This window comes from Sorex fumeus, unplaced genomic scaffold (assembly GCF_029834395.1).
Source record: "Sorex fumeus unplaced genomic scaffold, SorFum_2.1 ptg000010l, whole genome shotgun sequence".
Taxonomy (NCBI): Eukaryota; Metazoa; Chordata; class Mammalia; order Eulipotyphla; family Soricidae; genus Sorex; species Sorex fumeus.
The window spans coordinates 22,055,893-22,071,547 of NW_026606067.1; the positions used below are offsets into that span (position 1 = coordinate 22,055,893).

General features: G+C 38.9%; 1 protein-coding gene across 6 annotated transcripts in view; it reads left to right on the forward strand.

Annotated features, from left to right (window-relative positions):
- ESRRG (estrogen related receptor gamma) overlaps positions 1 to 15,655 on the forward strand; it is a 635,624-nt gene that overhangs the window by 382,476 nt on the left and 237,493 nt on the right. Inside the window, exon 1 of one of the 6 annotated variants that reach the window (XM_056110830.1) lies at positions 5,531 to 5,758. The exons of the other annotated variants lie outside the window; for them this stretch is intronic. Coding sequence (XP_055966805.1) covers positions 5,703 to 5,758 — 56 coding nt within the window. The 5' untranslated portion in view covers positions 5,531 to 5,702. Of the gene's footprint in view, positions 1 to 5,530; positions 5,759 to 15,655 lie in introns of those variants that run through there. 6 annotated transcript variants of the gene reach the window in all.

Genomic DNA, 15,655 nt, shown 5'->3' on the forward strand with positions numbered 1-15,655 from the left:
GGTTTATTGTTTATCATAATCATCTTTCAAGTGAAAAGGCTAATTTACTCTTTCTATAGGAATATTTTAAGCTTGATTATCATAATATTACAGCTGCCTGAAAAGGTCTAAAATGGGACATTGACCTTGAATGTTTTCTGCATTTAGCTCATGGTGCTTAACATTCAGGAAAGAATATAACTGCAACTCATTTATTAATGTATAATCTCAAAATGTTAACTATGGTTCTATAAATACAGATTGTGTAGATTATAGAAAGCTTGTAGGATACTATGAAACACATGGTATTTTATCAGGGTAAGTGTGTCAGTAATACAATGTAACTAAAGTCAGTTTTCCTGTTGGCTACTAGTTTATAATTTAATTTTTATAGCCATTTCACCATGTGCATTATTGGCTTTGCAAAATGAAAGTGAAATAATACCAAATTCATTATACAGAAACTGTATTACCCCTATTTCTTTTATCTTCCTATGATTCTTTGTTCCCCCCACATATATAAACACTGGGACAAGAATTTGATGTTTTATGTGAAGGGAGATTAATTGCTTTATGAAAATGGACTTATTATATTTTATTAATATTGTTATTGCATGGACTTAGTAACCTGGGAATGGGATAAATTTATACAAGAGGTATATCCAAAAGGTGTCACTGTCACTGTCACTGTCCTCCTGTTGATCATTGATTTTCTCGAGCGGTCCCAGTAACATCTCCATTGTGAGACTTGGTTGTTACTATGCTTGGCATATCAAATATGTCCCGGGTAGCTTGACAGGCTTTGCCTTGAGGGTGAGATACTCTCGGTAGCTTGCTGGGTTCTCTGAGGGGGCGGAGGAATCGAACTCGGGTCGGCTATGTTGACTGCGTGCAAGGCAAACACCCTACCCACTGTGCTATCGCTCCAGCCCACCAAAAGGTGAGGTTTTTTATTTTGCTTCTATAAAGAAATCACTTTCTCTTGGAATAATTGCTTGGCGCCAGTCGTGAAAATAACTTAAAACTTACATAGCAAAGCCTGAGCATCAGAAGTGAAAGGCAGGAGAAAATGAGATATGGTGAATTGGTAAGAGTTCAGTGGGAACAGAGAACAAGACGAGGAACCCTGATATCTGTATTCTCAATGGAAAGGGTTTGGGGAAAAAGGAAAAAAAATCCCACTGTGTAGACCAGAAAGCTCATTCAAGTAGGGGCACTCACTCAGGGTCAGGTCACTCAGAGAGGGATGCAGAAAGGAGCCATGTTTCGGGCATACTTCAAGGTTCTTTCCCTAGGGCACTTATGGTTGATTTTCTTTTAGCATGAACAACAGTAGCTTTTAATTGTCCTGGCTTGCTTACTGCAGGGATGGCATATTATACTAGGCCCAATCTATCAAGAGAGCAGGGCAGGTGATTCACGAAGTTCAGCAGCATTTCAAAGGTGTTAGGCTCTTGAGGATTTGTGTGCAAAGCAGATTACAAGGTGATATAAAAAAATCAAAATTTGTTGTGCCTTGTTGAGTTTTAAATATTTAACATATGGCAAATAAGCCAGATAAGATCAAAATGGACCTTCAAAATAGTCCAGTGACCATAAATGTTTTCATAAAGATTTTTCTGTTAAATTTCATAAACGGAAGTCAGGTGCCTTTAAAATTGCCATTAATAATCAGTAACAACAAGGCTAGGCACTTTGTGTCACCTTTTATAAACATAAGAATTGTTAGAATGTTCTGGAAAATTACTCCAAACCACACTACCATAACATTGTTGGTACAGACAATATATAGGCATATACTTTTTGTTTCCCCTTAGAATTTTTGTTTAAAATTCTGTTCTTTTGAATGAAAATGTGGGATATTTTCTGCTGGAAGTGTGTGTGTGTTTTGCTAGGGTATGAGAATAAATCTGTGTCCATGTTTGTAGCTGAATTGTTGAAGAAAGAAGTTGTAATCAGGTATAAATGCAGGGCCCAGTGCCTTAAAGACTGAGATGCACAAATGTTTTAGTATTCTTTGTGAAACAGTCATCAGGGGTCCTTTTGCTCAGCTCCATTTACCCGGCCTTGAGTAGACTCCTTGTGGTAAGATTGTGAAGTGTATGTAGACCAATGAGCCACCTCCAGGCTTCTGTGCAATTCAGTGTTTTAATTCTTTTCATCCCCCTCTCCCATTTTCTCATTAAAATTCTTCTAAGGTTTGTGCTCAGTTTACTCATGGTAGGTGTATTTTCTGTCATTACCTACTCTTGATTCCTTCAAGTGAGAAACTGAGACTCGGAAATATGATTGAGGTGTTTATACTGTGTTCTGGAAACTGTCTTGGAAGCTAGTGCAGGCAATATTATTTTAAATTGTAAATGGGCTAGACAGTAGGTGGAATCAGAGTACCTTGACTTGTAGAGGTGACACTATGATCCTCAGGAGAAAACATAACAACCTTACAAATCTCATACATGCTGGCTCTTCAGAAGCAGCCGGCGTAGTGGGCCCTGCCCCTCGCCACGAGGGACCACGGCGGGTGGAAATCAGTGGAGACCCTGCTTTGTGTTTGAACATGCATCTGTAAGCACAGAAAGAAGACGGATGCTTGACTCGGAGTAAAAAGGTCTTTAGAAATATACACCAGTGGAATCAAATGGTTCACAAGGGGACAGATTGGTACCCAAAGGGAAATGAGAAAATTCTGGAAATAAAAGATAACTTTTGACTTATAGATCCATTCATGCATAATTAACTACAAGTCATGTCTTTCAAAAGCCATTTCAAAGAAGGGAGAAACAGGCCTGGTCCATTCGGCCAGGGGATGCAAAGGACGCAGTGCAGGACTCTGCAGAGCTACAAAACTGAAATGTGTACAGTAGCTTAAAATGGAATGAGCACCTTGAATAGTTTTAATTTTTTTAAAAAGGAAATCCCTAAATAAAATAAGGAAAACTCTTTTTGTTTTTGTTGTTGGGATATTTTTAAATATGTGCAGTGAATTGATTACTTACCCTAAGAATGTCAGTTTCCTCCGAAATCAGGAGACTAATCACATGAGCCCAAGACATTTTTCTTTCGAATGCTTTATTAGCTTCCCTATTTCTTTTATCACATTTTAGAAAAACCATGTTACTCTTTCAATTTCCTTTTTATTTATTTTTTAATTATAAAATGATTACATGTCTCATTTCAGATTGAATAGACAAATCTTTTTTCCCCCTCCAGTGCCTGCAGAACGGTTGGATTTTCTTCTACATCTCAAAGCTCTTTTAATTCATTGCTCACAACCAAATTTACATCTTAATTGCAGAGTTCACATTTAACAATATAGACAGCATAATGCTACTGGTAATTAAGCTTTTACTACCTGCTTTTATACAGTATTCTCAGGCACAGTTTCTGCTATCTGAGTTCTCAAGTAGAAACTTGTATGCATTCGGACCACAAATAAAAGAAATTGGGCCTATATCTTAAATAGGGCTCAATACATGCCAGGGAAATCACTTCTGCTGTGGAAACTAAAGCATGTCTGTCATTTTTATATCTTGAATTTTAATGTGACTGTTCTATCGTAGTGTTTTGTATTATTTAAAGGCAGAAAAATTTGACAGGGTTGAGAAAGCTGAGTTCTAACTTAGTGAACTTAACACACAATTGAGTATCTGAACTAATTTATTTTGATCTCATTGGCGGCTCATTAGTCTACATACATTCAGAGATTATACTATTTCTATGGGTAAGCATTAAGCGGCAAACGGTTGTTAGGCAGTAGATGTGAATTATATAAAAACTGTGGGTCTTCCATTCTCCATAAGGGAGTAGTATTGCTACAAATAATTGATATCTATTTGTGCATGTGTTTGTGTGTGTAGTATAAAATATCATAGTTTAAAATAGTATCTAATAAAATTCTTTGTTACTTAGAAACTAAAAACAAACCAATCACTTCTAAAGGAAAACACATCTTCCATTCATATATCCTGTTCTTAAAAAAAGAAATACTTTTGTCTGAAAATTCTTAATTTCATAAATTATTATATTTCTAAATCAAGTTTCAGCATCAGTCTGTACGTGACAATTTACAAAATGTTCCTGAGTTAATTTTTTTAAGCATTTGGGGTATATTATATGTAGAAACAAATCTATATATTGTATTTCACGGCAAAGCTGATGTTTCGGGGAAAACCACATCAAGAGTATATGGCTCTCAGATTGGAAGCTTGTGTTGAAGTATATGATTAAGAACATTTAACTGCGCTGTTTAGTAATGCTTTCCCTAACCCCCCCCCCCCCCAAAAGAGAGGGAGGGCAGAATGCAGTCTGAATTTTTGTCCTAATGCATTGAGATTCCTATTATGTATTCTCTGGTCCTCAGTAGCCCTCAGGCTCCCCCCCCTGCCCCCCGCCCCCCAAAACTGAAGAATGCAGTTCACTAAGCAGCTGCTGGCCTTGGTTTTGAAAAGCTAACCACAGTATTCCTCTGTGTAGAGAGAGAAGCAGGTAAAGAAATTCACAGAATAATTGACCCAGGCATTTCTGCCACAGGCCTGGGTGTAGTTTTGCCTCTTTTGTACTTGCCTTGCAACTGCACTGAACCTCAAAAAAATAGGAGTCCGTACACGTGCCCCAACAGTTTAGAAGAATGTCTAGGAAGGAAGGAAGGAAGGAAGGAAGGAAGGAAGGAAGGAAGGAAGGAAGGAAGGAAGGAAGGAAGGAAGGAAGGAAGGAAGGAAGGGAGGGAGGGAGGGAGGGAGGGAAGAAAGAAAGAAGGAAAGAAAGAAAGAAAGAAAGAAAGAAAGAAAGAAAGAAAGAAAGAAAGAAAGAAAGAAAGAAAGGAAGGAAAAGAAAAGAACAAGAACGAAGCCCAGTGCATAAGAGGAAGGTAGGGAAATGCAGGACCAGGAATCCCTGAGAAAGTCGAGTACTTGCTCGGTGAATGCCAGCCCCCAGAGTGTTTCCAACAAACCCCCTCCCCCGCCCGTCCCCCCTCCAGCAGCTGAAGGTAGGACTCAGGAGATCCTCTACCTTCTGCAGCATCCTTGCCCAGTATAACTGAGAATCTGCGTGCCAGTTCTGGTCAGAGAAAAAGGAGCTCTTAGACTAAACACCCGAGACACAGCCCTCCAGTGCTTAGAGAGTTAAGTTTGCTTAGCTTTCTTTGGAAGCTTCCCAGCAGAGGAGAGAGCGAGAGAGCAAAAGAGAGCGAAGCGGGGAGAGGAGAGAGAAACAGAGAGGGGAGGGAGACAGAGACAGAGAGAGGAAGGGAGAGAGAGAGGAGAGGGAAAGAAGAGAGAGAGAGGAGAGAGGGAGAGAGGAGAGACGAGGAGAGGAAAGGAGAGAGAGGGGAGGAAGAGAGCCTGAGAGGGCGGGGAGAGGAGCAAGGGAGGGAGGACGGTGCAGGTCCCGGTTCTTTCTCTCGGCTCCCGCCTCTGCACCCCGCTTTCTACCTGCCTGCTCGGGCCGGGCGGCTCGGGTCGCCTCCCTCCTGATTGGGCAGCGGCCTCCCAATCGGCTGCGCGCCTGGGCCGGGGGGACTGCATATGCAAAGCCCTACTTCATATTAATAAGCTCCAATCGGGGCTTTAAGTCCTTGATTAGGAGAGTGTGAGAGCTTTGGTCCCAACTGGCTGCGCCCACAGGCTTGTCACTGGGAGAACATTTGTGTTAATTGCGCGCCGCTCTGTCGAGGAAACTTTGATTTATTGCTGGGGTGCCCAAATAATGGTTGCCGGTCGCACATGGATTCGGTAGAACTTTGCCTTCCTGAATCTTTTTCCCTGCACTACGAGGAAGAGTAGGTACCTTTTTCTTTCCTTTTAAAAACTCGTCTTGGGGGTGTGCGATTGTGCGTGTGTGCGCGCGCGTGTGCGCGCGTGTGTGCGCGGCGAGCGGTGGACAGAATGTATCTTTTGCACATTGATTCAGGTAATGCCTTGGGCTTTCGGTGTGCACGAGTGCTTGTTTATGACTGCCTGGTGTCTTTTGTGCTGAGGGCGATCTCCTAATTCAGTAAGTCGAGAATTGTTCTCTGACTACAGCGGCGTTACCTTTGAGGCAAGACTAGGGGACTGTCAGGAAAAACAGCTGTGTGACAGTCACTTCTTATTCAGGTGCTAAGAATAGGCACTTGGCACAAATGCTTAGTGAACTGTTAAAATGCGTCTTTTACTAGGACCCATTTCCCCAAGGAAAGATGTTTTAAAATACAATATTCAAAATGATTTATACTATTGAGTGCCTCTTATGTATTTGCAGTTTGACAGTTATTTTCAGCGCTCTGTCATTTCTTCACGTGCAGCGTTAGAGGCAAAATTGCACATTTACTAATTCTCCTTCAGAGCACAATTTCAAAAACTAGCCTCATGCAATTCAGGGTAGAATAATGTTATTTGCATGGTTAGCATTAAGTCAGCACTTAACTGACAGAGCAGTACATTAAGTAACATGAGATTTTCACACATTATAAATATTTAAGGGGAGGGGGAAAACCCACCTAAAGAAGAAACAATTCTGACTTTCCAGATTTCCACTTAAATAGACAACGCTGAGATTGTGGGTTTGTTTCACTACCAGGTCCAGTGAAAAAGAAAAGAAGAAAAAACAGACAAGTACTCTTGTTATTGCATGCAGTTGAATTCGTATTTATGAATATATTTGCACATGGGGGCATTTATTTGCGTTGGAATTGGGGGGGTGGAGAGAAGTAAATTAGGCATTCCTGTGTAAAAGAGTAAGTCATCAACTTAATTTCAACCCACTGCAAAGATAAAATATTGCTACCTCTGAGCTCTCTTACCCTTGAGTCAGTTAGAAGGCTTTGCTTTCCCATTACCCTAAGGGCAACTGTTATAATTCTGGAAGGAGTGCTCTTGGCAAATTATTTTGCTCTCCGGATGGCGAAGAAAATCTGAAAACTCTAGAAGATGAGGTAGTGCATTATAGGTTGGTGTCCACTAGCTGTCCTTAGCGACTGCACATTGGAAGGCTTTGTAAGTCAGAGAGACTTGTCTTCTCAGTGGCCGGACAGTGTCGGAGTGTGTCCGCGCTCACACCCACGCACTCTCGCTTAGGGAATATTAGCTCGGGAATGGACTTGGGGGAAAGCAGAGCGGTTAGAAGACAGTGCCTGCCTGGCTTTGAGGTACTCAGAGAGAAGCAACCTTAAATCATGTGAAAATAAAGATGAAGGAAATAAACAAAGGTAGGTGGGCCTGGACCAGCTTGCAGGACTCTGTGCCCAGGGGCTGTGGGCAGGGAGTTTAAAATGTCTCTGGATCGGGGAATCACTCTCCACTACTTCCCCAGCTTCTGAACTTTCTCCTGTCAATAAATAAACAAAGCAAACTTTTAAAAACCCTCCAGAGGCTTCTGTTTAAAGTAGTTTTCTTGAATTTAACTTCTTCTAGCTCATTTGAATAATTCGTTTAGATAAGCCTCTTAAGCAGTGCATTTAAATGAAACCAGGGCACATGTCCTTTTGGCTTTGGCGCAAGATTCAAACTAGCTTTCTTTTTTTGGTCTCAATTAAAAGTCATCTTTAAAGAAAAAAAAAAGAAACAACTGATTTATTGTCCGGATGCCGCGCTGATGGCTGTGCGGTTCATTGGACAGGCAGAGAGATCTAATGCTCAGCAACGCATCTGCCTCTCTGTCTCAATTAATAAACCGCAGAATTTATACATGCTATTAATATTCATAGTAATTGTACTAGGTTAAACCCCATCACGTGTGTGTATACAGGGAAATGAAAGCAGTTTTGCTATTTCAGGGGGAAACCTTGGACCATTTCTGCTTCGGAGGCTGTTAAAAAGATTCACACAATTTATTGACCACTATTAGGAGAGTCTAAAATATTTAACCTCTAACTATGTATTTTTTATTTTAGGAAACGTGCCAGCACACTAAAGAACATACTACTTGAAAGCTTGTTTCACATTTAATAGCAGTAATAACTGGGAGAATAAATAGATGAAAATAATATATCTGCTCATTTTGACATATGTGTCAGTCTAATCATTCTAAATGAGCGTGCTCATCACATAGAATGCCTTTCAACCTCTGATTAAAATGTAACATTGACTACAGGATTATAGAGCAGACTTAATTTTACTGACTGTTTTAACAGTTGTCACAGCTGTTGGAAGAAGGAAAAGGCAATTGAAACACCCCCAAACAGGCAAGGCGAAGGAGGGAATAGTTTAGTAAATTTCAGCTTGATCATTGAAATCCAAGCATTGAATATTAAACAGATTTGCGTGTTAAGATTCGTATTTGAAGCTACGCAAGTTTTATTGTATGTGGTCTACACTTTTCTATTTCAGGGTTTTACTCCCTATCCCACCTTATCCTCAGGCTCATTTTTTCTTCTTAAAAGCCAAAGTAAATGTAAAGAAACCGAGCCTCAGGTAATACTCTAAAGCCAAAATATACGAGATAAAAATAGGCAGAAGAAAAATTAAATGTATACAGTAACAGCAAAAGAATGCTTCCATTACAGCGAAGGCTGTTTTTGTTTTTAAGCAAGTAGAGGACCTTGCCTAAGTCATTTTAGATCTGATGATATTTGAGAACTGTGCACGGACCTTTTAAGTTTATTTTTCCAAGAAAGAATACTTAAACTCCAGAATCAAAGCTCATGTTTTCTTCCTGTTTCCTTTCTATAAATTGGAGGAAACTGCAGCTTTCAAGGTAGGTAGGTAGGTAATGCTTTCACAGGATTTCTTTGTAAATTGTTGCAAGTGATAGCCAGCTGCATGAAGGGCTGGTGTACAGGGACCACAGACTCCCGTCATTTTGCCCACTGTGTCATGAAAGCACGCAAGTTAATCATATTTTTCTCAACATTAAATAGCCACTGTACTCACCCCAAAGTATCTATCATCAGACTACCAGATGTATTATGTAACATATGATTTTCTCCTTGAAGTGAGAAAAAAAGTGTTTTTGAGTTAATGGAATAAATGTGGAATGGGTGTGGGAGTGCCCAGGTTTCAGTTCTTTGTGTCTGCATACTTATGTGAGTTCCTTAGCCGTTGCACATTTGGTGATAAGTTTAGAAATCCTCCTTTTCCAGAAAGGACTGGAAAACAGCTTTCCCTTTGCTGGGCAGAGGCAAGGGTGATGGTGTTGGCAAGTCCTTATAGTGCTGGTTTCTCATCGTAATGTGTTTGTGCACTGCTGCTTTATTTACTGAGCCTAGTGTGTTGCAGCGGTAATTAACCCACGTTATTAGTAAAGCCCTTGTGGATATCCATTAATTCTCTTGCATGGGTGATCATTTTTTTTCAGTGTTTTCCCCCCAATAAGATATCATTGCCTTTTTTGTGTTTGTAATTTTAAATTGACAGCCTTTGATATATTTCTTTGAATTAATCTGATCTGTAATATATATTAGTCATATCACAAAGAAAGGTATTATAATTCAGTTTTTTTAAAAATGCTCATTGGAGCAAGGGGTGGAGTGGGGTGAAAGTGAGGAAGTGAGGTTGGTTTTGTTCTTTGCAAAGTAAAATGGAACAGAGATGAAGCTTTGAAAGGAGACTCAGGCAGGACATCAGTTTTAACTTAAATCTTCCAGATCTTTGAATTTTTTGTCATTTGTGTCTTTGAGGCCTTTCAATCAGATATTCCCTGCATTCATAGCCCTTTAGGCTTTTCTATAAAATTTATCAAGTCAGCAGAAAAATACTTGTGCTTCCTGTGTTGAGAAAAGATAAGAACCATCTCATTAGCTGGGCCACACTTATGCAATTAATTTTATATATGTGGTGCTATTCATCAAAGGGGGCAGGTAACTTCTCAATGGGTCTGCATCATGAGACTTTCACCAGACCTTACTCCTGCGAAGTAAGACAAAGAGATGTTCTTCTGGCAGGTAGGCCTAATGCTCAGCCTCAAGTTTAGATTCCTCGTGAAAAATTCCTTAACATTTCTTTCAACCTAATGACTAAACAAAATGATTCTTTGTTTGACTTCTAAAGTGCTTCTCAGCTCTGAAGATTTAGTTTCTGTTGCTTTATATATTCTATACTACGCTTCCTGGGATCCTTAGTCATAGAAATGGCAATTAATAGGAATGATTTCCATTCAATCAATTCATCTGTGATGAACTTTTTAGGATCACCTGGCAAGTGTTTAGAAATAAGAGAAGAGCATGTGTGTGTGTGGGGGGGGTGGATGTGCGGGGGTGTCTGTAGAACTTTAGACACTGCCAGTGAGAAACCTGGCCATGAATCTTGCTTCATATCAAATTCATGGAGGGGAGAAACAATACAGTGTTGATGTGTTCGAAGTGTGAAGGCTCTCCGGCCCTTGCCAACTCTCGGGAGCAAATCTTTGATGACACTAGCCCAGTTTGTTCGGGTTTTATCTCTTTTACATCCACTGGTCCTGTATTAAATTGTTATTGTCCTAAAGCACAGGAGATAGAAATGAATTGCAGTTCTCTGCGTTCCCTGACAGTGAAATATTTTGGTTCTCTTTCTCCAATCATGCTTATGCTTAGGTGTGTATTTGAAACGCAGGGAAGGACGCCAAGCATCTCTGCCGCCTGGCATTCTTCTCACTGCATTTCATGTGTTCTGCTGTTGATTATTATTTCCATATCTATGCATCTATGGGTGGCTATAAGTGATCTGTCCTATTTAGAAATAAATATATATGTGGTATTTTAAAATTCAAAGCAGTAGGGTGCATACACACTTGTGTGTATTTGTGTGTATGGTATGCATGTGGAATGCATATAAGTATGTGCAGAGCTTTATATGTAGAACATGGATATGATGTTAAGAGTTATCATGTATATTTATATATTAAAGGATCTCAACTATTTTTCTAGTCAGTTAATTGCCAGTTAAATTGCCAGGCATAAAAAAAAATTGCCAGGCATGATTTTAACCTAAAAGTAGTATTTCAGGTATTCACTGGCCCTATTTTAAACTAAATTAACCAATTACTTGCTATATAAAAGGAAGGTAACAGGAAACCTAATAAGTACATTTATTTCTTATTTTGTAAATGTTTAATTAGAAACTCCTAAATCCAGTATCTTATACCTTGGATAATTTGTAAGATACGAAGTAAACTACTAATATTAAATGCATAATTTAATGATTTGGGCCCATATCCCCCCAAAAAAAATTGAATTAGCTCTTGACTGCATTGTTTTCTTAAACAAATGGACCTGATAAATATATCTTAATGAGACATGATAGCTTTCCACTAAATTCAAAAGAAAATAATGAATTATATATATATATATCTGTAGCACAGAAATATGTAATTTGCTTATTTTATTGCTAAAAGAAAATATAAAATAGTATTCTCATTCTATAAAGTACATATAGTTTATATTTCAGAATTCTTGGATTCTATTATTTAAGGTAAGTTTAGAGGTCTGTGATTTTGTTTAGAAAAGCTGACAGGATATTGAGGAAATACTTGTCCAAATAAAATTTCAATCTAATTCTTGTCCTCATTCATGTTCTTGTTTAGGTTCCTAGCTCATGTCCTACCTATTTCTGTATGTATAATTTGAATTGATTGATATTTCTGTGTTCAAGAAAAATATATTCTTGCTGTTTCTTTATGCCAGTACATCAGATAAAAGTTAGCTTCTCTATTTCCTAGGCTAAAGTGATAGCCTTTTGCTTTGTAAAGGTTTAGCTGGCATCTTAGTCTTGTTTTGAGTTTATTTTATCCTTTAACTTCCTAAGATCTAAGGAAGCCTCAGCTAATAAAGATAACTTCCATTTATAATTTCGACAAACACCTTTTAATTGTAGAAGTGCCCATTTTCTTTTTATCTCGTAGTTGGGTGATTTTTAGATGTATTTTTTAGATACGTTTTCTAATCAATTATGTAAAACAATCGAATTGAGACCATTTAGAATTGGTACGTAGTTTGTGTGTCTACATCTATATTCCCCTTTATTATTTAAAAATATTTGAAGGGGCTTGCTTTGTATATTTTGATTTCTTCATATTATGATATTTTAATTTGTGGTGATATATTTGGGAGATGACTCACTAAAGCAAAACAGTAAAAAAAAAAGATACAGTTTTAAGCAATTTGGCTTCTCCCCATTCTATCAAATTCCTCTTTCAATATATAGGCACAGGTTTCTATGTGCATTTAAATATAGATATAGAACATGCCACACTGGCCATTAGAGAGACAATGTATGACTCTATGTAGTTCTTTCACAAGATATAATAAATGGGAACACTTGCTCTGAGCATTTAAATCTATTAAATGCTTATTTAGAGTGTTAAACTCAGGGAGAGTTTACCTAAAGATTAGATTTCAGTGTAAAAAAATTTTTTTTAATTACTTAAAGTAAAAAAAAAGATTTTTTTAAAGGTAGCCTTTGTTATATCTACTTCTCATTCTTTTCTCATACTGCTTGAGTGAAAGAGAATGGTTTCATCTTTTCATCTTGTGGATGGGAAGTAACATTCTGTGTAATGTACTCTGGTAGCACTTACCTAGCCAAAGAAAACAAATTAATACCAGGCAAACTGAAGGCTATGAGATCTATCACAGACTTGTTCATGTAAGTTTGCTTCAGCTTAGAGACTTCTCCTCACGCCTTTGGTCAAGATGATTCTAAATAAGAGAGGAGCTTCCAGAACATTCTCTTATGCTACCAGAGTGTCAGCTAGGAGAAATGTAATGAAAACCAGCTTGCTTGCTGGCTTCGTTTTGAAATTAGTAGTGAACATATAGATAGCATAGATAATTGTGGGCTTAGGGGGGTGGAGGAAGCCGAACATCTAACTTAAACTTTTTTAAACCTCTCTGCTACCTTGGAAGTAATGATAGAGCTTTTTTTTTTTAAGTCTCTGAGATGGCAACTCTTATTTCTGTTGGAAGTAAATAGAGACTCAATTACTTATAATGGAGACATCCCTTTTCATGTCGAATTTGGCATAGGTATTTTCTGAGAAAGAAAAAATACCTTGTGCTTCCTTTTCGTGGGGCTTATTTGATATGCAAAAAAATTAATGACATTAAGAACATGTGTATGGAAAACATAGATATTCTAGATTTCTTTTCTCTCCATGCTTAATATGATATTACTATACATAATTATTTCTTTTTCATCTGCTCTAGGAAATTTTTTTCATTTATACTTCTTTTGAGAATTTAAACAAAGGACTTTTTAAATTAATACATTTATTCTTCAGTTAAGAACTTATAATGTGGGTTCCAATGTTTTTAAAAGCGGACCTTTTTAAGATGCTTAGCATACTGTTACATTTTATTTCTGCAAGGATTTCATTTACCTTAGAAAAAATGTCAACTATTATATTGAGTTAGTAAAAACAGTAGATAATATGAAAAATTATAGAGACTGGGGAACTTATTTACAAGGGAAAAATGTCAGGTGTTCAGCCCATCACTCTTTGCCCTCCTTTATTCCAGATCATTTTAACGTCTCAGAGGGAAAGCTGGCCATCTAAGTGATATTCATTTCCCAGAAGTGAAAGAATCCTCAGACCAGATGTTCTTGACAGCCACTAATCTATGAAAGTCCATCAGATCGTTTCTGGAGAAAGAGTATATGCATCAACCACTGCTCCTGAGCAAAGGAAGGGAGAGATGTATATGGTGTATGAGCACTGGACCTTTTCCCTAATAGAAAGTAATTATAAGCAGTAGGCACTAGGTCCTTGGAGACAGAAGAAGCATCCCTTTCACCCATAGTCTTCAGAGCGACCTGTGTCCTGCATCAGGGGCCATTGTATTGGGTGGAGAGACAACTATGACTACGTGGGCAGCTCTAGCCACTTGACTAATCCATCCCACCACCCTGGTCATCTCAGGAAAGGCTCCTCCTATTCTTGGAACCCAGACAGCATCAGGAGTAGATGTTTCGGTGACTTCTCCCCTAAATATCCAGGAAGGCAAGGGGAAGCACACGTGGGCTCCTCAGGCCCAGACAGAGGCTCCCTCAGGTTTGCGTGTTTGCTCTTAGTAACTCGAGCACATTTCAGACTTCTTGCATGTTCTAGAAATGTCATTGTGGCTTTCATGCTCCAAAGAGCTACCCCTAAGTGAGGTCTGCCATGCCATGTGTCTTTGCTGGGAACTGGGTTAAGCATGTGTTGAGAGACAGAATCTGAGCAGGGCATGGACCTACCTTGGTTTGGAGGCCGATTCTTTTTCCATGCCTTTTTGGAGCCTGTCCATTTAATTCCATCCCAAGAATGAGAGAAAGAAGTGGTTAGCATTCAGATTGCATTGTTAAGTCTTTTTTTTTTCTTCTTTTAATTCTTTGTAGTGGCCACATTGTTACTGTTTAGGGCATGTTTGGGTGATGGATTGGGGTTAGAACCTGGTCCCCCAACATGCTTTGCTCTGTTCTTTTTCAGCTCTTTCCCTTATCTTCCTTAGCTTGTGTCCTTACCACTCTGTGCCTGCTTGTTGAGCTAACCAGAAATGTGGGGAGCAATGACCACTCAGTCTCCTGAGTTCACTCACTGTACTTGAACCTCCTCCCTTTCAACTTCATTTTTATTTGGAAAAACTGCTTTTCTTCATTTGTTAGGCCAAAGGCTCTGGCAGGCTTTGGGAGAGAAGGTAAGTGTGTGACTTTCAGCTGTATTTGCATACACAGGTCATTTCTAAAGTAAAAAAAAAAAATCCCCTGGAATTCCAAAGAGATTGCCTTCAACTTCTCCCTGATTTGTTTTTCCTTTGCTTCTGTTTGTGGTGCATTCATTCCAGTTGAGTGCTTTTGTAGTGCGGTCTTGATGGCGGTCAGTTGGGGGTAGTTGCTGCTGACATTTTGTGAAGTTCATGTCACCACAGAGAAACCTCTGACAAACTGGAGCCGGCCTCCAGTGTGGGGAAGAGACAACTTGGGTTGGATGGTGTGTAAATACAGTTAGTTAGTCGGAGGTTTATCAGATAGTGTGGCAGAAAGAGAGAGGAGCTGTACAAACTGTTTTCAGTAACTGTGCTGTTCATACACCTGATAAGGTGGAAAGAGCTTTTCGAAATGCTGATAGGCTTTGAATAAGAAAAGAATAATCACTTCAACTGGCACTGGCTTATCAGGAATGAAGGAAAATGCCAACACTTTCACATTAGCAAAAGTAAATGTTTTAGACCCTCTGCCTTTTTTCATTCAAGTACAATAGTAGGGGTGCTTTGGAGTGTTCTGTAATGAATAGAAGGATTTATTACCTTGGCTCAATTACAGGTGAATATGTTGATAAAGGAACCCCCAGCGCCAACAACCGCTTCTTTGATAAGCAGGCGTGTCTATGCAGTTCATTCTCTCTGGAGAAATTAAGTATTCCTTTTCCCGCTGCGATTCCATTCAACATCATTTCTGATGTTAGAAGATGCTGTGTTTCGTTCTGTGTCAGTCTAGTCTCCTTATTTTCCAGCTGATGGGTGACAGGCATTTGAATCCTTGCGGAAGAGCTTTTGTTAAATGAGTTAGGGGCACTAGTGAGCTTTCTAACAGGTTGGCTAACTACCTAAGAACGATTTTTGCTTTTTGCTCTCAGGAATGGGGTGAAATGAATTATAAATTTAGGATGCTTTAATGAGACAAGAAATGCATTTGTCAAGTAGTAGTCCTGGCTCAAGCATCTCCCTTAAGAGAAGAGACAGATTGCTTTTGCTTTTCAATAGAAACCATTAACTGTCCCCATTCCCCCCATTTTCTCTTCTTTG